General features: G+C 53.2%; 1 protein-coding gene and 1 long non-coding RNA gene across 9 annotated transcripts; one reads left to right on the plus strand and one right to left on the minus strand.

Moving 5' to 3' along the window:
• Positions 1-1,448: 1,448 nt before the first annotated feature.
• FAM234A (family with sequence similarity 234 member A) lies at positions 1,449-24,053 on the minus strand. 4 transcript variants are annotated; one of them, XM_006942522.5, is made up of 13 exons: positions 23,671-24,017; positions 23,321-23,432; positions 10,545-10,845; positions 7,220-7,336; positions 6,725-6,916; positions 5,593-5,723; positions 4,910-5,042; positions 4,511-4,640; positions 4,017-4,157; positions 3,612-3,687; positions 3,223-3,384; positions 2,644-2,746; positions 1,449-2,545 (listed from the first exon to the last, which is right to left on the minus strand). In XM_006942522.5, exons 3-13 carry the CDS (start codon positions 10,810-10,812, stop codon positions 2,334-2,336), a joined length of 1,665 nt encoding a protein of 554 aa, XP_006942584.1. In that variant the 5' UTR covers positions 10,813-10,845; positions 23,321-23,432; positions 23,671-24,017; the 3' UTR covers positions 1,449-2,333. The 4 variants fall into 4 exon arrangements, with proteins under 4 accessions (XP_006942584.1, XP_023102536.1, XP_006942583.1 ...); XM_023246768.2 differs by lacking the exons at positions 23,321-23,432; positions 23,671-24,017 and adding an exon at positions 24,036-24,053; XM_006942521.5 differs by lacking the exon at positions 23,321-23,432 and having other exon boundaries at positions 23,667-24,017.
• On the plus strand, positions 4,061-19,544 carry LOC109495375. Of its 5 annotated transcripts, XR_006591192.1 has the most exons (4): positions 4,061-4,200; positions 5,972-6,190; positions 11,751-11,894; positions 18,579-19,544. It is a non-coding gene; the product is annotated as an uncharacterized LOC109495375 (long non-coding RNA). The 5 variants fall into 5 exon arrangements; XR_002150813.3 differs by lacking the exon at positions 4,061-4,200 and having other exon boundaries at positions 5,723-6,190; XR_006591193.1 differs by lacking the exon at positions 4,061-4,200 and having other exon boundaries at positions 5,723-6,190; positions 18,593-19,544.
• Positions 24,054-24,132: the final 79 nt, after the last annotated feature.

Here is a 24,132-nt window from a genome sequence, read left to right on the forward strand (position 1 = left end):
CGGTGGGGCGTGTCCGTGAGGGTGCCGGTTAGGCCTGTCGGAGAGGCGTACCCGGTGAGGCGTGTACATGGGGAGTGCACATGGGGCGTGTCCGTGGGGCGTGTCCGTGAGGCGTGCCGGTTTGGCGTACCTGGTGAGGCGTGTCCGTGGGGAGTGCACGTGGGGCGTGTCCGTGAGGCGTGTGCGTGGGGCGTGTCCGTGAGGGTGCGGGTGAGGCGTGTCGGAGAGGTGTACCCGGTGAGGCTGTGCGTGGGGCGTGTCCACGAGGCGTGTCCGTGAGGTAGGTCGGTGGGGCGTGTCCGTGAGGCGTGTACGTGGGCCGTGCACGTGGGGCGTGTCCGCGAGAGTACCGGTGAGGCGTGTCGGAGAGGCGTACCCGGGGAGGCGTGTGCGTGGGGCGTGTCCGTGAGGCGTGTGGCGCATGAGGTGTCTGCGAGACGGGCAGTGGCGGGGGACGGGGGAGGGGGGGGAACGTCCAGGCGTCAAAGACGTCGGCACGCAGGGTCCCACGTGGGGAGCAGAGGACTCAGGCGCAGAGTCGGGGGTCTTCAGAGGAGACGGTGGGGAACGGCGTCCGTGCTCTGGCAGGACAAGGATGGCCGAGTGCTCCAGTGGGGAGGGCGGGCCCTTGGTGCCGGTCAGCAACTCCTGGCCAGGCCCGAGTCCCAGGGAGCCTGGCGTGGGTCAGGGCCCCAGAGTGATCGGAGGCACAAGTCCGTGGAGCGAGATGCCCCCCAGTGCGGGCCTCTCCTGGAGCCTGCGCCTAACCCCTGCCCCTGGCCCCGGGACCTGCGGGGGTGGGGGATGGGGGGTGGGCGAGGGTCCCTCCTGCTCAGGCTCCTCCGGCACTGCTGCGGGCGACCCCCAGCCCTGCACCACTCTCGGGGATTCTCGTCCGTGGACTTGCCACCACAAGCCTGCGGGGCCTGAGGCTGTGCGGACTGGGCGGCTTCTCTCCGCAGCGAGGGGCCTGCTCCATGGCAGAGGGTGCCCCCCGCGTTGTCCCTCCCAGGCTCCTGTCTGTGCAGCTGGGAAACGGGGCTTTCCGTACCTACGTGCACACAGGAGGTTCCCGCAGGATTCTCGGATAACCGCCCTCACCTCTGTTCCAGAGCTGTGTCTCCCTGAAGCCCCCCCCTGCCCAGGCTCCTGCTGCCTGCACAGCTGCCCTTGGAGTACACAGGGGTGCTCTGGGGACCCTGCCTGTCCTGCTGGGGGCGTATCCACGTCCACAGGCTGGGTTCCTGACTTGAACTGGAGAGACCAGGGAGGGATCTTCAAACCTGAGCTGCACTTACAGGCCAAGAAGCAAAGCTCCTGGTGCCCCCACTGCTGATCTGGACGGGAACCAGGTAGAGGGTCCCCCACCTCTTCCGTGATCCAGCAGCCTGACCAGCACCAAATCCCCTTCACCCCTTTGGAGCAGACACACGAGGCGCATGCTCTCAGACAGTGCAAATCATTTATTCCGGCTTCTTCCGGTGGTACTCAGGGTCATCAGGGCACACTGAGCCCCACACAGCACCGCGGTAGGCCTGGGGCACAGCAAGGCACAGAGGTGAGTCCTGCATCAGGTGACACTGCCGGCCAAGGACTTCTGAGCACCAGGAGGAGGCCAGGCACTGGCCAGGGGTGTGGGGACCCCCAAGGGACAAGCAGCTCCAGTGTGTGTTGAGGGGGTACAGACTGACCCCAGTGTGGGCCTTACGGCCGGTTCCTCGCGACATTCACAGCACGGGGGTGAAAATGCCCCTCAGCGCATCCATGAGCAGCAGGCCAGCCTCAGGGCTCCAAGGCATCCCATTCCTCACGGGCCTGTCAAAGGGGCCCCCAGGGCAAGTGTCCACCAACCACACCAGAGTCTAGCCCCCCCTTTGCTCTGAGAAAGGCCAGAAGCTGGAATGGCCTCAGGGCCCGGCTGTTGCCCTGAGGCCACCGCAGGCCCCAGGGAGATGTGCAGACAGGGTGGGTGCAGATGGGACGAGGGAGGGGACTTCTGTAGGCTGGGGCTCTTCCCAAAGCCCCGGCCCCTCCAGCCAGGTGTGGACAAGTGAGAGTGGTGCTGTAGGGCCCAGCTGTGCCCAAGGCAGCCCAGAGAGGCCACGGTGAAGGCAGCCGGCCACGAGTAGGACCCCAGTGGGGCAGAGCGAGGACCTGCGGGGACGTGGTGTGCGGCGCATGAGGGAGAGGCCCGGCCGTCCCCTCACCCACGCACGTCCCTGGGCACGACGGAGACGAGAGGGGTCAGCGTGCAAACCGAGCGAAAGACCGATGTCCCACGGTGTTTAATCTCAGCAGCCGGAGCCCCTCACACCTTGCTGGCCACCAGGCGTCTAGGCCTCACTGCGGTACCGCAGGCGGGAGAACCGGTCCCGGACCGCCTCATCACTGTCGGGCCCGCCCTCGGCCAGGCGAACCACCCTACTGCTCGGGACAAGGTCCCGCACCTTGTGCTTGGCTACAGAGACCACGCCAGGAGCGTCTTGGCGAGTGGGGCCCGTCAGGAGGACGTAGGCAGCGTGGCGGCTTGGCTCAAACAGGACCGCTACAGGAGACACAGCCATCGCGGCAATCAGGACCAGCCAGAGGAGACCCGACAGGAGACAGGAGGCAGGCCCTCGGCCCACACGAGGCCGCGCTCACCTTGGAAGGCAACGATGTTGGCGGAGATGTTGGCCAGCTCCAGCAGGACGCCGGGCACAGTGGGGTGGAACATGTACAGGCTGTGCTGGGTGTCTCCGGGCTCCTAGAGCAAGAAACGGCAATGGAGCGTGAAGGCGATGAGGCCCGTGGCTGTCACCAGCGCCAGATCGGAGAAACTAAGCGTCCTTGGCTCACTGCCGGGCCATGTTGTGCCTGCCGTCACAGGACACCGTGACAGAGTGACCCTGCCCAGAGCTGTGTCCACAGGGTCCTCCACTCTGCACCCACCTTCCATTCCTTTTGTTCTGACCTGACCCTGATCCTTCTCAGGAATGCTCTGGTTGGAAATCTGCGCCTGCCCTCCTTGACGTAACCCCGCTTCTTCCCCAATCCCCATCACCTGCTTGAGGCTGACGTCGGCCCTGGCCTCCTTTGTGGCCCACCCACCGTCCCGTGGCTTCTATTTATGTGTGCACATGCAGCCAGCCATATAGCTCCCGGGTGCCTCAAGGCAGCACCCAAGCCTGGCCTCTGGTCTCTGGCCCTGGCATGGGCGTGTCCCCTCTGCGCCTGCCCCACCTGTACTGTCTGGTTGGTGCCCATCAGCTCGTGGAGACCCCAGAAGAAGAAGGCTGAGCGGTGGTCTGCGGTTGGCAGGCTGGCGGACTGCGGGTCCCCGGGGAGGCCCGGGAGGGCCTGGTTCCACAGGACGGCCCCTGTGCTGAGGTCCAGGAGCAGGATCTAGGGTGGGAGGGGGACAGTGTAGAAGGTTGCAGGTGGGGCTTGCACAGGCCCACGGGCCCCAGCTAGGCCAGCCCCGGAGGAGCTACTCCCCGAGGGCCACCAAGGTATCTCGCTGAGGCCTCTCCTGTTCCGGCTCAGTCTTCCAGAGCGGCCCCATGGGCTGTGCAGACTAACGTCCCTCAACTATGAACAAAGGTGGGGCCTCGAAAGCAGGTACAGCCAACCTGTCTGTCAATGCCGGTTCCATTTTCAATGACCACAGCCAAGGTGTCAGGTTTGTAGTAGCCAAGGATGGGTCTTCTGCAAGAAGACAGGGCAGGAGAGCTCGCACAGGACCTCTGTGAAGAAATACCTGGGAACTGGTATACCCCCCGGTCTTCCCCTTGGCCACACCTGCCCACACCAGGGCCAGCACGGAGGCTGAGGCCAGGGCTGAAAGGACTGCACCGGCTCCTCCAGTGCAAGAGGGGTGACACGGTGTCACCAGGTGATGGGCAAGAGGCTTTGGGCAGAAGCACACAGGCATCCCCCCACCAACGGCAGGCCTCGTCCCAGGGCTGCAACCAAGGGACAGGCTGAGCGCGCCTGGCCTGCAATCGCTGCGCGGTTCCTGGAGAAAGACGCTGTACCTCAGGACCCGGGCTGCGCTGAAGATCCACCTGGGTGCCAGCTCCTGCCCGTCCAACAGCACACAGGCTTCTGAACTCACGAGGAGGAGGTCCTCACCCACCTTCCCTGGAACGGTCATCAGGTAGCGGATGGCTCCAGGGCTAAGGGAGGAGAAAGCCAGAGGCATGCGGCTGGGACACAGAGGTAGGCAGGACCCACCCCCACGGGCTGCTTGCTGGGCTGAGTCTCTCCAGCTCCCGGCTCAGCCCACGCTCCCTGCTTCTCTGGTTTAAGAGGAGTCAAGACCCTGGCTGTGTACAGAGATGAGGGTGAGCCCACTGTCGGGGACCTACCTTCCCATTGGCCTTTCCTGAGATGCTGTAGGCCCGCTTCCTGAGTCTGAGCCCAGGGCAGCCCTGGAGCCCAGCACCAGGCAGGGCCTCGCCCCTTGGCCTGCTCGACGGCTCCAAGCACTGGGACGGGACCACCTGTGCCATCCGCCACCCAGACCAACCTGCGCCAAAGCAGCCCGTGGGTGGTGGCGTTGAGCATGCCCTCCCAGAGCGGGTCTCTCTTCAGTGGGCTCCCTCTCCCGGTCACCGTCTCATGGAGACCCTTCACAGAGCGACCACAGAGGGAGCTTGCTGTTGGAAACACAGAAGTGCCTCGAGTTGCTGCTGGCAGGAAGGAGTCCCCTCACGAGCCCTGCTGCCGGGACACAGGTGTCCTCCTTGAGCCTTGGGTGCGGAGACCCTCTGGTTTCTGAGCCTGTCAGTGACCAACTCGTGTCTCTCCTGTAAGGGTAGGAGTTGATATGCCTCCCCACGGTCCCAACCCCACCCCCAATCTGCTTTCTCAGAGGGGCGTGGCTTCCGTGAGAGGGACAGTCCTGGAAACGGCAGGCACGACATACCGCAAGGGAAAAGGATGTAGTGAGCACCCATCCTGGTGACATGGAGGAGGGAGCCACTGGTCCCACCCACACCAAGGCTGCCTCGGTGGCCAATCTGGTGACCAGTGCTGCCTGAATAGATGTAGCCGCTAACCTGTAACACAGAGGAGAGGGGGGTAAAACCTTCCTGGGAGACGCTGGCAGCCCCATGCCAGCCTACAGGGCCCCACCCCCGAGGCTGCACTGGTCCAAATGGCTCTGCCATTCTTGGGAAGGCCCAGAAGCTGCCCAACAGGGACAGAGCCACCCTAGCCTGCCAGTCGGCAGGTACCAAGAGCACAGGGCCCTGAGTGAGGCCCCTGACCAATGGTCAGACCCAAGTTCTGCCAAGTAGTGAAAGCGGACCGGGGCGCCTGGGTGGCTCAGTCGGTTAAGCGTCCGACTTCAGCTCAGGTCACGATCTCGCAGTCTGTGAGTTCGAGCCCCGCATCGGGCTCTGGGCTGATGGCCCAGAGCCTGGAGCCTGCTTCCGATTCTGTGTCTCCCTCTCTCTCTGCCCCTCCCCTGTTCATGCTCTGTCTCTCTCTCTGTCTCAAAAATAAATAAATGTTAAAAAAAAAAAAAAAGTGAAAGCAGACCAAGGGCAGAGAAGAGGCCTGATGGTGAGTGGGCCGCGGTGAGCCAGCTGGTGGGGGGAGCGGTACCTCCTTCTCCTCCTGGGTGAGAACCAGCAGGTCTGGAGCCCCGTCAGCATCGACGTCGGGCAGTCGGAGTAAAGAGCTCAGGATGGAAGCGTTCCCTCCAAAGCTACTGGGGTGGCTCCACAGGGTCTCCCCTAAAACCAAACACGACCCTTGAGCGCTGGCCTCCAAATCCCCTTCTGCCTCGTCCTGGCAGTCGCACAGCACCCACACGGAGAAATAGAAACGCCCGCCGGTGGGAAGCCAAAGGCAAATGCAGCGTGCACACCACTGGCTGTCCAAGATGCGGTCACGCACCAGGGTGTCAGAAGCATTGTTTCTGGAACCAAAGAGCTCCGTCTTCCTTTGTTTTTCATCCGTGTCTTCTCACGTTTGGTTCTAGAACATCTGAAGACCAATCCTGACCCTCCCGCCTGGATGGACAGGGCTTGACCTCGACACTTCCCAAGCGCCTCAGGACCCCTGACTACCGGTGGGATCACAGGTGGACCCCTGGCCTCCATGAAGGCGCCTGCGCACAGGAGGCAGAGAAGGAAGGCGCGTGCTTATGGCTGGACCCACAGAAGCCCAGCTCTGACAGAACAGCTTCTTTCTTACCCAGGTACAATCTTGTCCACGCTCTTTCTTAAGACGAATTCCTCTGTTCTTAAAGTTTTCCAGGCTGCTCTTTGTTTTCCTCTATACCCTCAAAACCACAACTGGTAAGGGAAATGCTAATGCTCAGCACATCTAGTGTCAAGGCGCAGAATTCCAGAAGACCCCGGTGAGGGATGGGGCTAACCACAGCCTGTTACATTAAGGCCCGGGTACAGACACCGTGCATCCAGAGCCCTGGGAGGCCAGGACCTCCCCTGTGGGCTCAACCCAGGCGCTGGCCTGGGTGCTGCGAAGGGCAGCCCCTCTGAGCTCCCCGTCTCTGCTGGCCTGGCAAGACTGAACCAGCAGGTGCCAAGACAGGGTGAAACGTGACGGCTACGTCAGGGTAGCAGGGCGTGACTGCCAGGAGGCGGTGTCCCCACAGAGGCTCCCTCCCGCTCCGGGAACCGTCTTCCCTATCCCGCCCACTGGCCCCAAGAACACGGCTGAACCTCCTGAGGGCTGCCTGGTGTGGGACCTCCCGTGTGGAGCCGCCTACCTGTGAACACGTCCACGGCGACGAAGGAACTGGGTCTGCCCACGAGGATGCAGGCAGACGATGTCCTGCCGCCCTGTGGCTGTGGGACAGCACACTGCACAAGGGCGCCGTCCTGCGCTGCGGGCCTCTCCCAGAGCACGCTGCCATTGGCCCCTGACACAGCGGCCACAAAGGTGCAGGGGGAAGAAAAGCCTGGAGGGGAGAGACCCAACTCTGTGGGGCGCGACAGGCCCTCTTCCCCACACCCCACTCCCGGGCCCAGGCCGCTACCACTGGGCTCACGGGGACCCTAGTGCTGGCCCCATGGGGTCAGGAGCCGCACGGAGGCCAGGGTGCTGGGACCAGGGCTGCTCCCTTGTCTCCTCCTAGTCCTGCTGGGAAGGGCAACGTGCCGGGTTACAGAAACGCCACCATCTGTTTTCCTCAAAGGTGGCAAAGGGGGGAGGATCCCTCCACCCACAGCAAGTTCCTCCTTTTTCAGATAAAAACAGTTACCTTCGTCAGCGCAGGACAGGTTGGAATTGTTGCTGCTGTTGCTATTTTTATACAGAAAGAGAACGTCTTGGATCCTGTCCCTGTTTATGTCTTCTGTAGCCAGAAAGTCATAGGTGACTGAGAAAGAAAACCACAGAGTATAGTCCTCAGGCTGTGCCCGGGGTAAAGGCCAGGCCAAGTCTGACATGACTCACTTCTTTTTTTTTTTTTAATTTTTCTTTTCTTTCCTAAGTCATCTCTACGCACAACATGGGCTGGGGCTTGAACTCACAACCCTAAGATCAAGAGTCGCACACTCTTCCAACTGAGCCAGCTGCACGCCCCTGGCTCAACCTACTTCTGTGCTCCCTGAGGCTTGGCGCCAGTTAGCACCTGCCAGCATGAGGCCGCCGTAAGAGCAGCGGCTTCTTCCGAGCACACGTGTCCTTCACGAACACGACAGATGAAATGTCAGGCATCAGCAGGATGCTGGGGTGCACAAATGCGTCCTCTGAACACCTTTTATTCAGGAAGGAATCCCTCCCGACATCAGTCTGGGGTCCAGGAGTCTGCACCCCACTACTCGTAAGGGTCTACGTCTTCCCTTCGTTCAAGGACTCAAATCAAACGCCAAAAGAATGAAGCTGGGCCCTTATCCTACACCATATACAAAAATGAACTCCAAATGGATCAAAGACCTAAATTTAAGAGCTTCCTAGAAGAAAATATAGAGAAAAGTCTTCCTGACACCGGATTTGGTAATGATTTCTTGGATGTGACACCAAAGGCACAGGCAACAAAAGAAAAATGAGGCAAATTGGAGTTCATCAAAATTTAGAACTTCTGTGCATCAAAGGACACTGGCAAGAGTGTGAAAAGACAACCCACAGAGTGGGAGAGAATATTTGCAAATCAGATATCTGATGAGGGACTGATACCCGGGAGAGAGAACTCCTGTCACTCCACAACCCAGTGTAAAAACAGGCAAAGGACTCAAAGAGACATGTCTCCTAAGAAGAGAGAGAAATAGCCATGGCACCCGAAAGATGCTCAACATCAGCAGCAATTAGAGAAATTAAAACCATAAGGAGACACTACCTCATACTTTTACCCAAAATAACCGACAACAGGGACTCGATTCCCACACAGCCAAGTTCACTGCATTACTCACAGCAGCCACCAGGTGGAAACATGCCAAGTGTCCACCAAGAGAAGAAGGGATAAACCAGATGCAGTCCACACACAGTATATAAGATTCTCCCATAAAATGGAAGGAGATTCTGACACCTGTTACGACACGGACAAGCTCGAAGGGCATTAGACTCCGTGAAATCAGCCAGATACAAAAGGGAAAATACTGTATGTACAGAGTTTCTGTTGAGATGATTAGAACTTCTGGAAAGGGGCACCTGGGTGCTCAGTTGGTTAAGTGTCTGACTTAGGCTCAGGTCATAATCTCAAGGTTTGTGATCATGCCAGCAATGTGGAACCTGCTTGGGATTCTCTCTCTCCCTTTCCCTCTTCTCCTCCCCTGCTCGCATGCTCGCTCTCTCTCTCTCTCTCTCTCTCTCTCTCTCTCTCTCTCTCTCGATAAATAAATAAATAAACTTTAGGGGGAAAAGTGGACTAGAGACCTAAGTTGAAGATCTAAAACTATAAAGTTTCTAGAAGAAAATACAGGAAAAAAACCCCTTCACGGCTTTAAATTAGGCAGAGTTCTTGGCACCAAAAGCATGATCCATAATAAAAAATATACACCTGGCTACATCAAAATTTACATCTTTTGTGCTTTGGAAGACACCTTCACAAAAGTGCAAAGACAAGCCACAGACTGGTTGCAAATATTTGCAGATCGTGTATCTCATAAAAGATTTGCATCTACAATGTATAAAGAACTTGTATAACTCAAAAATTAAAAAATCCTATCTTTTAAATGAGCAAAAGATTCGAATAGACGTATACCAGAGAAGATTCAAGAATGGCAGATACCCTGTGAAGAGATGCTCAGCATCGTTGGTCACAAGAGAAATTCAAATTAAAACCACGACGGGACACCACTTTATACCCTCTGCTGGAACCAGAAAGGCAGATAACAACGAGTATTATCAAGGACGTGGAGAATCTAGAATCCTCTCCAGCCTGATATAATTAATACAGCTCGACATTTACCAGGAAAGCTAAGCATGAACTTACCATCAACGTCAACAGCTTCACCTCTAGCAACCTACCCAAGAGACATGAGAACACGTGTCCGTGCAAAGACTGTCCGTAAATGTTCACAGCAGCGTTAGCAAAGCCAAACGATGAACAACCCAATACCCACCAATGGGTGAACAGATGAATGATGCGGCCCACCCCCATGGAGGAGCCCTGCTCAGCACCAGAAAGAACAGGGGGACATGCCGTGAATAGGGGGACAGACTTGTCTCCGTGCGGGAGGCCAGGCTCCCAGATACAGGTCTAGTGGCTTTGTTCACGTGAAGTATCCAGGAAAGGCAAGTGTGTGGACACAGACAGCGAACAGTGGCTGCCTACGTTGGGGGAAGGGGAGTGGGGAGGACAAGAAATCTTGTCGGGATGACGGAAATCTGCTACAACTGGAATGTGCCGAGAGGTGCACAGGTGCTCTGTGAATTGACTAAACATCACTGAGTCCTATACTTAAAACAAGTGAATCTTTTGACATATAAATTATACCTCAACAAAAGCTGCAAAAATAAACACAGAGACATACACTATTTCTCCTTCTCAAAATGAAGCATGAAACCTGAATAAAACGGGCTGTGGGGGTTAGAGGAGAAACCCCCTCTTCCGCCCCCGGCCGCGGTCACGGAGCCTCGGCGGTGCCCACTCGTGTGCACACTGCAGGCGCCCCCACTGTGAGATGAGGCAGAGTGTCGAGTGGGGCTGACTCGATGGCTTTTCATAAAGGGCACGATTCCACACCGTGGATTTCATGAGAGACACCGAGTGTGCTGGATCCGGCTCAGCCGCCCGCAAGTTAGCCAGCGCGCTTCAGGAGACCCGACTCCCAGATCTGCGGATTTCAGTTCACCACGGCTCCCCTCTATCTGTGCTGCCCGGTGCTCTGTTTTATTAATTTTTAAAAATTCCAAAATGTAACCAAATGGGCAGCTTTCCTTGATTGACCCAACCCATCCTTCCTAAAACGAGAGCAGGCCACCACGCTGCCAGGGTCGTGCCCCACGTTTGCCGAGAGGCTGCTCTACAGGCCTTACGGTCCCAAGAAAAACCTGGACGCGGGACTGGCAGCCGCTTCGGGCTGATTCTTGCTTGCAGGCCACCCTGGACTTCAACGCTCCCCTCCGCCCACTCCCAGGCACACCTGCTGCGTTGTAGTAGACCCTCCATGTCCCCTGGGATGCAGGCCGGTCCGGACAGGGGATGATGAACGAGACCACGAACACCACAAAAAGGCAGACAAACAGTGAAAGAAAAAACGCCACTGTCCGGCAGCCGGAGAGGCCGGGCTGCCGAGGCAAGCCTTTCAGGTTGTCCTCCTTTGTCGTTTGGCTTCCCAGATTCTCCTGCAACCTCTTGTCTTCGTTCTTCAAGGGATGGATTTCAGCTTCTAAGTCCTTGCCGCCCATCATCGCGTGCACATCCCAGAGCGCCACTCCTGGTCACTGCGTCAACAAAACAGGGACAGTCAAAAGGTTGCCGCACCGGACAGCCGTCCGGGGTTCCGCTGCGTTTGGCCTCTCAGCCCGGTTGCAGCCGTGACTGCGGGCCACCGGCCCAAGAAACGAAAGCTCCACGAATGTTTAGGGTGTCACAAATGCCACCTAAGAAAATCTAATTGGCAGACCGGTTGTGTGGAGCCAGCGGGCAGGGAAAACTTTCACCCCTCACACTCCAGTGTCTCCTGCCTGCTGACGCCGCGGCAAGCCCAGGGAGGGCAGGGCGGGGCCGGGGCCGAGGCTGACAATAATAAACCCATGTGTCACACATTAACAAGCCTGGCCAGCGCAGGTCTGGGCACGCCCGACCTGCCTCCCACCAGCCTGAGGTACCGATGGAAATGGTGGCCCATGTGGCAAGGTTGGGGTAGCTTTAATTAAAAAAAAAAAAAAAGAGAGAGACAGAGAGAGGGGTTCCTGGGTGGCTCAGTCCGTTGAGCATCTAACTCTTGATACCAGCTCAGGTCGTGATCTCGCAGTCACGAGATCGGGCCCGGCACCCGGCTCCACGCTGAGCGCAGAGCCTGCTTGGGATTCTCTTTCTCCCCCTCTCTCTCGCTGCCCCTCCCACTCCCGCATTCTCTCCCTGAAAATAAATAAGTAAACATTAAAAAAGAAAAGAAAAGGAAGATGACAAGTGGCGGTGAGGATGTGGAGAACGTGGGACCCGGTGCAGCTACTGTGGAGAACGGTCTGACAGCTCCTCAGACGTCTACACAGAATTACTCTATGATGCAGCAATGCCACTTGTGGGTATACACCCGACAGAACCGAAACCAGACTCACACAAAAACTTGTAACCAAGCGTCCACGGCTTCGTTATTTGTAACAACCCTAATGTCCCTCAACAGATGGATGCAGCAAACGCGCAAATCCACACAATGGAATAGTCTTCGGCGGTAAAAAGCAATCAGCACCGACGCCTGTGACAACATGGATGAACCTGGGGAACATCGAGGCTCCGTGAGGTGCCCAGACTCCAGACTCGGCACGTGGTATGACTCCGTTTACGTGAAATTGTTCGCAACAGGCAAACCCATAATGGCAGAAAGGAGATGGCTGGGTACCAGGGCTGGGGACAGGCAAACAGGGGAAGACTGCTAGTGGGTGCAGGGTTTCCCACTGGGGTGATAAAAACGGTGGCCATGACTGCAAAACACTGTGAATGTATTCCATGTCACTAATGGTAAGTTCTAGGTGTTAAACGTTAAGTGTATTTTACCACAATTTAAAAAGGAAACCAAACGAATCTGTGTGCATTCTCCTTAGTGCAGAGACACGACTTTTAAGGTCTTGGAAGTCAGAAAAGGTGTGCCTGTCCAAGGTAATGAGTTGGACACAAGAGAATCAAACAATGACTCATGACCAAGGACCTCATTAAACGCAAGCAGCTGGCATGGGGTGGGGAGTGGGGCAGGAGCGTCTGGAGGAGTAGCTAGGGAAAGAGCGGAAGCAGAACCTGGGATCAGGCCTGACCTTCGGGAAAGATCTAGATGCTGTGTCTGCAAGGGAAGGATAGTGGACGCATTTACAACACACATTCCTTTGGCAAAGGACAGAAAACCGAACGAGAGATCGGAATGCTAAAATACTCCATTTTACAAGCTCTATCTGTGACGTTCTCTTACTTCAGAGCTTCAACACGCAGGGCAGGAAGCTCAGGGTCTCTGAGCTGTAGCTGCCCTTATCTGTCAGAAGCAGGGTGTCCAGCAGGGCACAGTGGGAAGGCACCCCAAGACTATGTAAGAGCGAGGCCTCCATTCAGAGTGACACAACTACTCACACCCAGCCTACAGCCCTGGTTTCCCAGACCCACCTTGTGGGAGGAGCCTCTGGACAGTCATGGGCCCGACTGCTGACCAGTCTGCCCAGGGAAACTGCTTTCCGGAGCCCAGGCGACTAAGGAGTGTGAAGCCGCTGGTGACACGCTCTGGCTGAGGGACGCAGGTCCTCCCTGGCCCTGGTTCTTGGCCGTGGTTCCACCTGAGAACCACTTTCACAATCCTGATGCCACACCCCGACCACAACCCCAAGTAAATCAATCTGGGCAGTGGCTCCAGGCAGGAGCTGTGGTTAAATGCTCTGCAGGAGATCCCAGAGAGCAGCCAAGTGGAGCAGTACTGGCCACGAAGTCTGCCTTTCTCTGGCTCCGGTCACTCCCCTTCGCCACTGGTGACAATGAGATGTTGTCTCCTGTCTTCTGGCCCCTGAAGCAGAGGGAGACCCCACCTCCCACTGCCAGCCTGGAGGGAAAGCACAGCAAAGGGGGAAGGACTTCTCCCTTCAACCACGTTGCTGGACGGTGTTTTCTGGGCGTTCTTTTCCTTGGAATTCTTGGTAAGCTTCAGTAGAGCAAATCCAGCCTAGGAGGCTGGACTGCTCCTTCCCTGATCAGTCTCTGAATCCCTAAGCTACAGGGGTCCCTAAGACTAACAACAGAGGACAGTGGCAAACAGTGATTACAGATGTTGTTTGGGGTTTTAAGTCAGCAGTAAATACACATGATACATCTCCGAAAGGTGCAGAAGTATAAAGCTCACTCCCTTCCGCGGCCCTCAGGCTTGAGGGGAAGCGTGCTACTGGTTTCTTACGGCTCCCTCCAGAAATATTCTGTGCACTGTCAGGCATAAAGTGTGTTTTTAAAATGTGACTGGAGCAGTTGGCCTGTTAGCTCAGTTGGTTAGAAGAGCCGAGTGATAAATCCGAAAATTATGTGGAAACTAAGCCCAGACTATTCCCTTGTTTCCCCTGCATGGTTTACGTTGCTAAATGAGACCAAATGGTGCATCTCATGGCAAGAACAGAGGGAATATTGCCATTCTCTCAATGACCTGGCTTTTGATTGGGAGCCCAGCTGAAAGAACACACATTTCCCCCACACCACTGCCTGTTTCCGTGACAAGACTTAGAAGCAGAAAGGGAAAAAACCCTCCATATGGTCACCAGTAACAGGAGGTCGGGTGATGTGCCTCTTGTCGGCATCTACAACCTGGCCGTGCATCAGAGATGCGGGAACAGAAGCCCAGGGCTTCCAGAGGTGAGCTCCCCTCCCCAGAGGCTCAGCTGGGAGTAAACCATTACCGCTGTGGGCTAGGGAAGCAGCTGTAGGAGACATTTTTGTGGGAAGCATCATTTGAAATGACAGATGTTGGCGTCTAAAACTGAATCAGCCACTAAGACATGTGCAAGGGCACAAACTGATCTGAAACTGGGGTGCCTAGAGGGCTCCATAGGTTAAGCATCCAACTCCTGATTTCGGCTTGGGTTGTGATCTCACGGTTCATGAGTTCAAGCCCCACATTGGGCCCTACACTGACAGCACAGAGCCTGCTTAGGATTCTCTCTCTCTGCCCCTCTCCAGCTCTGTCTACATAAAACAAACAAACAAACAAACAAACAAACAGCAGCTTTCTCTCCTGTTGTTTTAAAAATGTAGCCCTTTGACTATTTTGACTTTTTATTTTTTTTTAAGTAATCTGTGTCTGACATGGGGCTCTAACTCACGACCCTGAGATCAAGAGTCACACACTCCACCAACTGAGCCAACCAGGTGCCCGAAAAAACCTTTTTTTTTTTTAAGTTTATTTATTTATTTTGAGGGGTTGGGGAGGCGCAGAGAGAGAGAGGGAGAGAGAGAGAAATCCAAGCAGGCTCTACACTGTCAGTGCTGAGCCCAACACAGGGCTCGAACTCATGAAACCACGAGACGATGATGTGAGCTGAAATCAAGAGTCAGATGCTTAACTACCTGACCACGCAGGCGCCCCCTATTTTAACTTGTTAAAAACATGTATCTTTGAGCAAGTGCATTGATGGGTCTATTATTGGTGATACTGGCTCAATAACCTCTTGTGGTTGATTATAAGTCATTGGACTGAGATAAGCACTGTACATGCTTACAGTACATGTTGCTAGTTATGAAATCATCATAAAGAGAGGGGGCTCATGGGTGGCTCAGGCAGTTGAGTGTCCGATTCTTGACTTTGGCTCAGGTCATGATCCCAGGGTCGTGGGATTGAGCCCTGCACTGTGCTCCATGCTAAGCATGGAGCCTGCTTGGGATTCTCTCTGTCTCTGTCTCTCTCTGTCTCTCTGTCTCTCTCTCTCCTCTGCCCCTCTCTCTGCTCATGCGCTCTCTCTCTCAAAACAAAACAAAACAAATCATAATCATAAAGAGAACATTCTGTCATGCTCCAGAACCTGTATGTACTTTGGGCCGTAAGAACTGACAGTTTTGGGGCACCTGGGTGGCTCAGTCAGGTAAGCGTCCGACTTTGGCTCAGGTCATGATCTCATGGCTCATGAGTTTGAGCCCCATGTTGGGCTCTGTGCTGACAGCTTGGAGCCTGGAGCCTGCTTTGGGTTCTGTGTCTCCCTCTCTCTCTGCCCCTCCCCTGCTCATGCTTTGTCTCTCTGTCAAAAATAGATAAACATTAAAAAAATTAAAAAAACTGATAGTTTTATAACTTTGTAAACTGCTATTTATGTGTGAAACAAAGCAGGAAAACATATTGAAAAGGGGTTATGTTTACATAGGACTTACATAATGTGTGATTTTTCTTAAATGTAAACATTTTTAGTGCATATCTATGGACATTAAGTAAAATAATAACACAATTCCAGTGTTGTGCATGTTGTCAATAACAAAAATAAAACCAATATGATAGTTTAAAAAAAGAGAAAGATTATTAGCACCAAAATAAAAGAATTAATTTCTTTCTTCTTGATTTAAGTCACGAGGAAGGGCACAGTCCAGCGGAGCGGCTGGACCTGGAGGTTCACGCCCTATCTGGGGCACCTGGGCCATATTACCTAGCCTCTGTGTCTGCAAGCTTCTTCCTTGCTCAAGAGATCTTAGCAAATTTAGATAGAAAGGCACTTTGTTGAAAAGAGATTGGACTGTACCCAGATTGATGGGAAGACTGGAGAACCACGTTCAGGACATGAGTGGACATCCAGGGACACCAGGTGCCCAAGACCACAATGAGACCACGGCCACGGGAGCGGTCCAGCTGGGATAAAGCTCCCTGGCCCCCGGACACTGCATGGCCCCTCACCGTGGGCTCCTCCCAAGACAGGCTGGGCACCCCTCAAACCATCGGCTCTGCACGTCTCAGGCTGGGCTTTCCAGCATCGCAGGTGCCCTTCCCCTCCCCCATGCTTTCGCCCGGGGCCCAGAGAGGCCTGGAGATGGCAGCAGGCACACACAGCACAAAGTCCTACAGAAAAAGAGAACAAACCCTATCTGGTATCCGGAAGGAAAAACTTCTTTCAAATGTGGAGAAGTAACACAAAAATGTTACATGTGGGCTACCTAGTCCTAGGCTGAGCCACCTCATTGCCTGACGACATTGTTACACTGTGAGCAACACCAAGGCCTCACCTTGAGCAAAGGGTTACAAGGGTCATGTTTATACTGGGATCAATAATAAACAGTCCTGAAAAGTGAGATTTAAATTCTGCCTTGTGACGTCTTTGAAAATTCAAAAGGCTTCGTATGGAACGGGTGTCGGTAGGGCTGGGGCCAATGCAGAGGAAACACAAGCAGCTATGAATGGAGGGTTCAAGTGCAGGGTGACGGGACCACCTGGCTGGAATGTCCCGGGACATTCCAACCCCAATCCTTTATGACTCGAGGCTGAACCGGCTCCAGCTGCCATCTCTGTAAGAGCAAGCAGTCGCTGAATGTTCCTGTATCAACCACCGGCTCCCTTGGATTACTCTGAACAATTTCTTTCTTCTTCTTTTCTTTTTTAAAAAAAAATTTTTTTTTCAACGTTTTTTATTTATTTCTGGGACAGAGAGAGACAGAGCATGAACGGGGGAGGGGCAGAGAGAGAGACAGACACAGAATCGGAAACAGGCTCCAGGCTCCAAGCCATCAGCCCAGAGCCTGATGCGGGGCTCAAACTCACGGACCGCGAGATCGTGACCTGGCTGAAGTCGGACGCTTAACCGACTGCGCCACCCAGCCGCCCCTCTTCTTCTTTTCTTAATCATTAATAGAGTTCCAAGACTGTCCCAGTGAAATTAAAGATACTTTATAACAAGAGCACCTGGGTGGTTCAGTGGGTTAAGTGTCCCACTGTTGAATTCGGCTCGGGTCATGATCTCATGGTTCGTGAGATAGAGCCCCATGTCGGGCTCTGTGCTGATAGTGCTGAGTCAGCTTGGGATTCTCTTTCTCTCTCTCCCGGCACCCCTCCACTCCCTCTCTGCCCCTCCCCCGCTTGGAGACACACACATTCTCTCTCTCTACATAAATAAATTAAAAAAAAAACAAACCACTTCATTAACAAATAAAAGATACTGTGATCCTTCTCTGAAGGTTTCCATTCTTTGAGAGAAAACTAAGTAGGGACCACATACCCAACCCAATAATGTAAGTTTATTTACCTAAAAACAGCTGAGGTGGACAGATGGAGAGAGGATAACCCCACTATCGACTCTTTCAGGAAATGACAGTAAATTACATCCAGCAGCTCTTCGCCTCTAGAACCCTGGAGCTGAGCTGGGATCTCTAGGGCACAGCACAGGCACAGCCGCCTTGTGCAGAAATTGGCTGACTAGGAAGGGATGGGGGAGCAGGTGTGGAGCAGTGGTCTGGGAGTCTTTTGTCCTGATGGGTCAGTTCTATATCTGGATTGTCCTGCTGGCTGCACAAAGACCTACTGGTGATAAAAATTCGCACAGACACACATACAAATGAGTGCATGTAAAAACTGGTGAGATGGGAGGGAGTGAGGTCTGCACCCTAGCTAAGTGCTTTGTGCCAAGGTCAATTTCCTGCTTTTGATAACTGTTCAGTTATGTAAGACCTTTGGAGGGCATGAGGACGACTCTGCATGATTTTTGTAACATTTTGTGCGTCTATAATTAGTTCAAAACAAACAGTTAAAAAAAGAAAGCCTTTGGCAAAAGGGCGGGGGTCAGAGCATCATACACGCCAAGAGGAAGAGCCAGCTTCCCCAGAGGCGGCCATGGTGACGCCTCTGAGCTCCCTTACAGGGAGCTCTTTTGTTCTAACGCCAGGGAAGTCTCGGTGCTTTGTTTGGTTTGGTTTTGGTGGAATGTCAACAGCAGTGGAGTTCTGCGGTGCCTCTGATCCAACAGCGGAATCTCTGACCTGCCACAGTTCTCTATTTCAAGACAATGCCCTAAAAAAACAAAAACAAAAACAAAAACAAAAACAAAAACAAAAACAAAAACAAAAACAAAACCAAAACCAAAACCAAAACCAAAACAAAATAATGCCCAGGTTTCTGAAAACCACCGCAAGCAACCCTCTCCCTTCCCGCAGTGGCAAAGGAAGATACGTGTAGTTCTTCAGCCTAACTCGCTTACAGAGGTTCCCCCAAACACGCAGAGCACAAAGCAAATGCCGGAGTTCGTAAGGGTCATGAAAGCCCAACAACATAGTGACAATGTAAGTGCCCAAAGGACGCGAGTTTTCGCTGCTGAGGATCCTGTATCCTCTACCCAGCACAGGAAGGCTTGCTTCAGAAAGGGGGTGTGGAAAAGAAAAGAAAGAAAGAGTGTGTGCACTCCGGAAGATTAAAATCAGGCATAAACCAATAGCCAAAAGGTTTCTCAATCCCAGTGTAATCCTAACATGACGTATGGGTGGGGTCCCAGAGGGAGTACTTTGCACTTTCCTATGACTTCTGTACACTTCTCAGTCTTTCTTGTGCAGAAGGAGAAAACTTTCAAAGGAAAGAACATAGTGTTTCTCGATGCAGTCTTACCCCAACCGGACGCCCCACCTGGTTTTCAGCCTCGTCTTACTGCATACCTGCACCCTTCCCTGACACAGACATGCCTTCAGCCCTCCGCCACCTGGAGAACCTGCAGGGCGAACAGAGATCTGGTGGAGGATCTGGGAATACGATACAAGATTCTTCTCTGCTGGAAGCAGAGGAGCTTCCGGACTCCGCAGAGCGTGTACTCATTCTGGCCTGCCTTTAGGAGCAGGGTCAGCAGAGAAGTCTCAAAGCACCGGCAGGCAGTGCCGGGCGGGGTCTGCGTGTCACCTGTGGAGCGCCGAGGACAACGCTGGAGCCGAGGGGCCCACTTAGAAGGACAAACCTCCTCCCTCCCAGCTCGGAGTCTGGGGCACTGTGGGACACCTGGTCACGACCTAAGTAGGAGAAGTGGCTCAAAGTGCCACCCTGATCTGAACAGACTGAAAAATAAAGCGCCCAAGATTTCTTCCCAAACTATGTATGTCTATGAACTCCAGGTTTTTTTCCCTTTTTCAAAATGCAACTTCTGTTGTTAAATTCCACATAAAGAGAGAACAAGAGGGGTGCCTGGGTGGTCAGTCATTTGAGTGTCCAAGTCTTGATTTCGGCTCAGGTCATGATCTCACGGTTTGTGAGTTTGAGCCCAGTGTTGGGCTATGTGCTGACAGCATGGAGCCTGCTTGGGATTCTCTCTCTCTCCCCGCTCTCTCTTTCTCATTTGCTAGCACAGACTGATGGGCTTTAAATAACCACACCCACTTAGCAGAGGCCTCTGCCAAGTCCCACCTGGGGTCAAAATGTTCATCTATACGCTAGTGAAATTAAATGTGAGAAGCAGAAGGGAAGTCCTTGGGGACTGTTAACATATGTTAGCACCGATTCAATAAATTCAAAAGGAAAACATTCCATGTTTGTGTGCGTATGTGTGAGAGAGAGAAATGAAATGAACACTTTCCAGCTACCAAAATGGAATTAAGACCCTTTTATGTAAAATAAAAGCTGTCGGGCACCTGGGTGGCTCAGTCGGTTAAGCGTCCGACTTCGGCTCAGGTCATGATCTCACGGTTCGTGGATTCAAGCCCAGCGTCGGAGGCTCTGTGCTGACAGCTCAGAGCCTGGAGCCTGCCTCGGAGTCTGTCTCCCTCTCTCTCTACCCCTCCCCTGTTCACACTTTGTCTCTCTCTTTCAAAAATAAGTAAACATTAAAAACACAAGAAGAGATCTGCATCTTTATCTCATTTGCATCCAATATTCTTTTCTGCTACTTCTAACAAGTTGGTGATCCTGAGGACAGAAAACAGAAAATGACTCACAGTATTTTTGAGACTGTCATTGACTGGAATTTTCTCCCATAAATTCTGAGTTATCCATGGTAACTACAATCCTACTTTTTAATTTAATTTCAAGTAAAAAGCAAAGCAACGAAGAGAAATGTGAGAGATGAAAAAGAAAACGTATCAATATGAGACACATCAAGGAAGAAGGTACTCTAGGACAGCCTGGAGTGACATGAACATGTCTGGTTTCTCCCACACATCACTCTCGTGGCTCCAGGGAGCCACTGTGGGTGTGTCTGTTCAAGGCCACCGTGGCCGCCACCCCTGTCCTCCACCTGAACACAGGCTTTCCATCCAGGTGGAAACTCTGATCACAGGGAAGAATGAAGTCAAACAACAGTTCAGGCAGATCATCAACATTTCAAGGGGGCAGGAAAACTACAGTATTTGCAGAAAAGGCACCTCCTTATCCTGCAAAGGCTCTTTCTCTAGGAACAGTTTGCTGAGTCAGAGAGAAAAGAAAACTTAAATTAGAAAAGTCTCACCCTAATTGTTTTTTTAACGGACAAAGAAAGCATTAAAATTCTAGCAAGGGCTTGGGCGCCTGGGTGGCTCCGTAGGTTAAGCGCCCAACTCCTGATTTCTGCTTCAGGTCTAAAAGGTAGTTGATGCACTTAAAAAATCGTTTTAAACTAAGTAAAATTTTTGTTTAGTTTTAACTGCATGTCTTAAAGTCCTAACTTTGGTTTTATAGGAGAATTTTGAGAATAACTTGGTACTACAGTTTTGTCTCTGCGAGCGAATGAGGAAGAGTGAGGGCCACTTCCATTTGCCCATAACTTAGCACAGCCAAACGCATGCCACCCATCACTCAGAAGAGTATCTCCTTCTGCCGTTACTCAGCCTCACTAGGGTGACAATTTTACAAAGGGGACATTATTTTAATCAAGGACATCTGCAAACTTAAATAAATAAAACAAGAGGAAGAAAGTGTCCTGGCACATTAAACAATGAGAGAGAAAGAGAGAGAGAGAAATGCATTTCAGAGAGCAGAGGAGAGGCTTCGAGGGAACAGATAAGTTTTTGTTCTGTTTTGTTTTTTTTTTTTTTAATTTGAGAGAGAAAGAGAGCAAGAATGAGCCCCCGTGTGGGAGAGGAGCAGAGAGAGAGAGAGAGAGGGAGAGAGAGGGAGGGAGGGAGAGAGAGAGAGAGAGAGAGAGAGAGAGAGAGAGAGAGATTCCTAAGCAGGCTCCACACTGTCAGTGCCGAGCCCAATGAGGGGCTTGATCCCGTGACCCTGGGATCATGACCTGAGTCGAAATTAAGAGTTGGATGCTCAACTGACTGAGCCACCCAGGCACCTCAGATGAGCTTTTTAAATGAAGAAAACATGTAGGGAAAACTTGGGGAAAAGCTCTGATTATAGATTGACTTTACCATCTAGCTTCACCAGTCACAGAAACTGAAAGGATCTGTAAAATGGATGGCTTAAAAGAAACCGAAAGATCACCCACCACTGTATCACTGGGATTTTTTGCTCTTAAAGTCTGGGTGGGAGTACAGTACATTCATGTCTTTCTGCTAGGGCCCTCTTGCCCTAATTCACGCTCCATTAGATTATCTTAAAAATTTTTTTCTTTTTAATGTTTATTTCTGAGAGAGAGACACAGAGTGCAAGCAGGGAGGGGCAGAGAGAGAGGGAGACACAGAATCCGAAGCAGGCTCCAGGCTCCGAGCTGTCAGCACAGAGCCCGACGTGGGGCTCGAACTCACAGACCGCGAGATCGTGACCTGAGCCAAATTCGGACACTTAACCGACTGAGCCACCCAAGCACCCTCCGTTAGATTATCTTAAAGGTAAGAATCATACAGAACAGAATATTCTGTATCTCGTCACATATTCACTGCGCCTTTGTGCTGTCTGGCTTGTGAACTGCCTTTGCCCTCTTGGCTTGTGCTGTGACTTGACCAGGAAGGGTTACTGATTGTCAACACTTCCCACGCACTGGTCCTCCTGCCTGGGAAGCCCTGTCTCTCCAAGCCCCAGCTAGACCAGCGTCTAGCCTTAGGAAGTTCTGTGTGAGCACCACTGATCCGGGTTAGCCGCCTTCCACCCCAGAGCACTCACGATGCCCCCAGGGCAGACGGAGAACCTTGTAGGGCCGGAAGGCTCTGTGGCACTCGCCGCCATACAAACACACGGTAGACGCAGCAAAGGTCAGGTAGATGGGATGGGAGCTCTTTGTGGGCCCCGTCCCTGGGCCAGAAGAGGCGGTAATGCAGCACGACTGTCTTCTGTATTTCAGGGACCATCTCTGCAGAGGCTTCAGGGTCTGTGATCGCTAACCAACTCTATAGCAAGTGTCCGTAAAGCTGCTTGTTAGACACACAAGTCGTTTACGAACGTCTTTCCCATTAGGGAGCCTGTGTCATGGCCAAGAGTGGGCCAAATATTCTGGCAGCAGTTCAGCATGAGGCATTTGAGAGGCACCCACAATATCCAGCCAGGCAGCATGGAATGTTTGGCTGAGCCAAGCAGAAGCCAGACAATGACAGCTACAGTGTTCTGTTGTTGACAGATGAACAAGTATTTCCTCTCTTCACCAAGTAAGCAATCTGAAAACCCAGAACAGGCCCTCACTCATCTTATGATGAGAACAAATTTTAAGGTCACAGTTCCTGGATAAAGGCAAATGTATCACAGCATATGCGGTCAGCACGCACAAGCCTCCACACGCAGGTCCCTTCCTTCACAACCGCACGGATTTTTAAAGTGATTCAGCACAGTTCACAGTGCCTCCTAAGCATAAGTTAAGGGTGAACACCTCTCTGCATTTCGGACAAGTAACTATTACACAAAATAATTTTTATAGTTTGTCCGGAAAATAGCACGGAGCAGCCTTTTTCCCGAACTCTAAGGCGGATTTTATTTCCTTTGACTGCCACACCAGGCAGGACAAGCATTCTAATCAGTGCAAAAAAGGACCAGAGAACGGGTAAAACACACAAACATCCACTCGATAGTCGGGGCATTTCCATTTCATCCTTCTCTGCTCTGTATTTTGTCTTTAGCATGCTCTATATTTCGCTTATTATCTGTATCCTTCCGTAGAAATGGAGCTCATTGAGGGCAGGAATTCTGTTTTGTTGAGGGCTACACCCTCAGCACCTAGAACAATGCCGGGCGCCCAGCAGTCACTCAGTATTTGTTAATAGAAGCTGCTCTAACTGCATGGTCCCCGTGAGATCCTTCCAATGAAGGAAGTGGGGCAATCCGGTGGTGGCGTCGAAAACACATTGCCAGCCACTGCGTGGAGGTGAGCGCATAACACAAGCTCCTTAGCTGAAATCACACGGTTGCTAACAGCACCCGAAAGTAATTGCAATGACCTATTCTGATACCTGATCAGTGTGCTCAAGGTCAGACTGTCACCGCCAGTCGGTTCACGGGGCAGCAAGGAACTCTTTCACAGCCGCAGTGCCCTTTTCCGTTTCAAACTGTGCTTTGCTTCTTCTGTTCAGTAAGACAGACTGGGTCTGGGTGAGTGATCTCCCCCAAACAAAGGTAGATATCAGCTGAGCTTTGGGTTACTTTGCCGGTCTAACAGGCAGGTCCTCATGAGAGGACCTAGGGGATTTCTGACTCTGGTGAGAGAATTCTCACGCCCATTCTGTTTTCGTATTTTTAATTATATTCAGGCAACCGATGCAGCACCCTCAGTAACGCAAACAGTAAAGGCTGGCTTACTTACTGTGCCGCCAACGTGGGACGGGCAGTTTCTCACTGGGAGCAAATCTTGTCTTTGGGAAAAACTGGGGCTTGAGCTGACGGCCACTGAAGCCCGGGCTGCGGGAGTCGGACCTGCTGACCCGCTGGGGGGAGGACTGGAGGGCTGGCTGGCTCCGGCGGCAGCCTTTCCACCCACACCGCTGCACGAACACGCGTGGGCCCGATGCTGAGAGAGGCGGGCCACAGCGTGGGCAGGGTCCCTCTGGGCTGCAGTCTCTCGGGGCCCGATCGCCGAGGCGGAGAGGTGCGATCGCCAGCGAAGAGGCGGGGCCCCGCGCGAGCCCCACCGCGCGCACGCGCGAGGAGGAAGAGGCCGCGCTCACTCACCTGCTGGCGCACTCCTCAGTCCCGCCCCCGGACGTCACTTCCGGCCGGCCGGAGCGGAGGCGGAAGCGCGCCGACCGGCTTCCGACCCTGCGGCGGG

This window comes from Felis catus, chromosome E3 (assembly GCF_018350175.1).
Source record: "Felis catus isolate Fca126 chromosome E3, F.catus_Fca126_mat1.0, whole genome shotgun sequence".
Classification (NCBI taxonomy): Eukaryota; Metazoa; Chordata; class Mammalia; order Carnivora; family Felidae; genus Felis; species Felis catus.

What these genes read in the sequence shown, in the direction of transcription:
- FAM234A (XM_023246768.2), bottom strand. Translation starts at nt 10,812, where the DNA reads ATGATGGGCGGCAAGGACTTAGAAGCTGAAATCCATCCCTTGAAGAAC. An exon ending in GGTCTACTACAACGCAGCAG is followed by an intron (nt 7,337 to 10,544) that starts GTGTGCCTGGGA and finishes TTTCTTTCTCAG; the next exon opens with TCACCTATGACTTTCTGGCT. An exon ending in GCACCAACCAGACAGTACAG is followed by an intron (nt 2,747 to 3,222) that starts GTGGGGCAGGCG and finishes TTCTTGCTCTAG; the next exon opens with GAGCCCGGAGACACCCAGCA.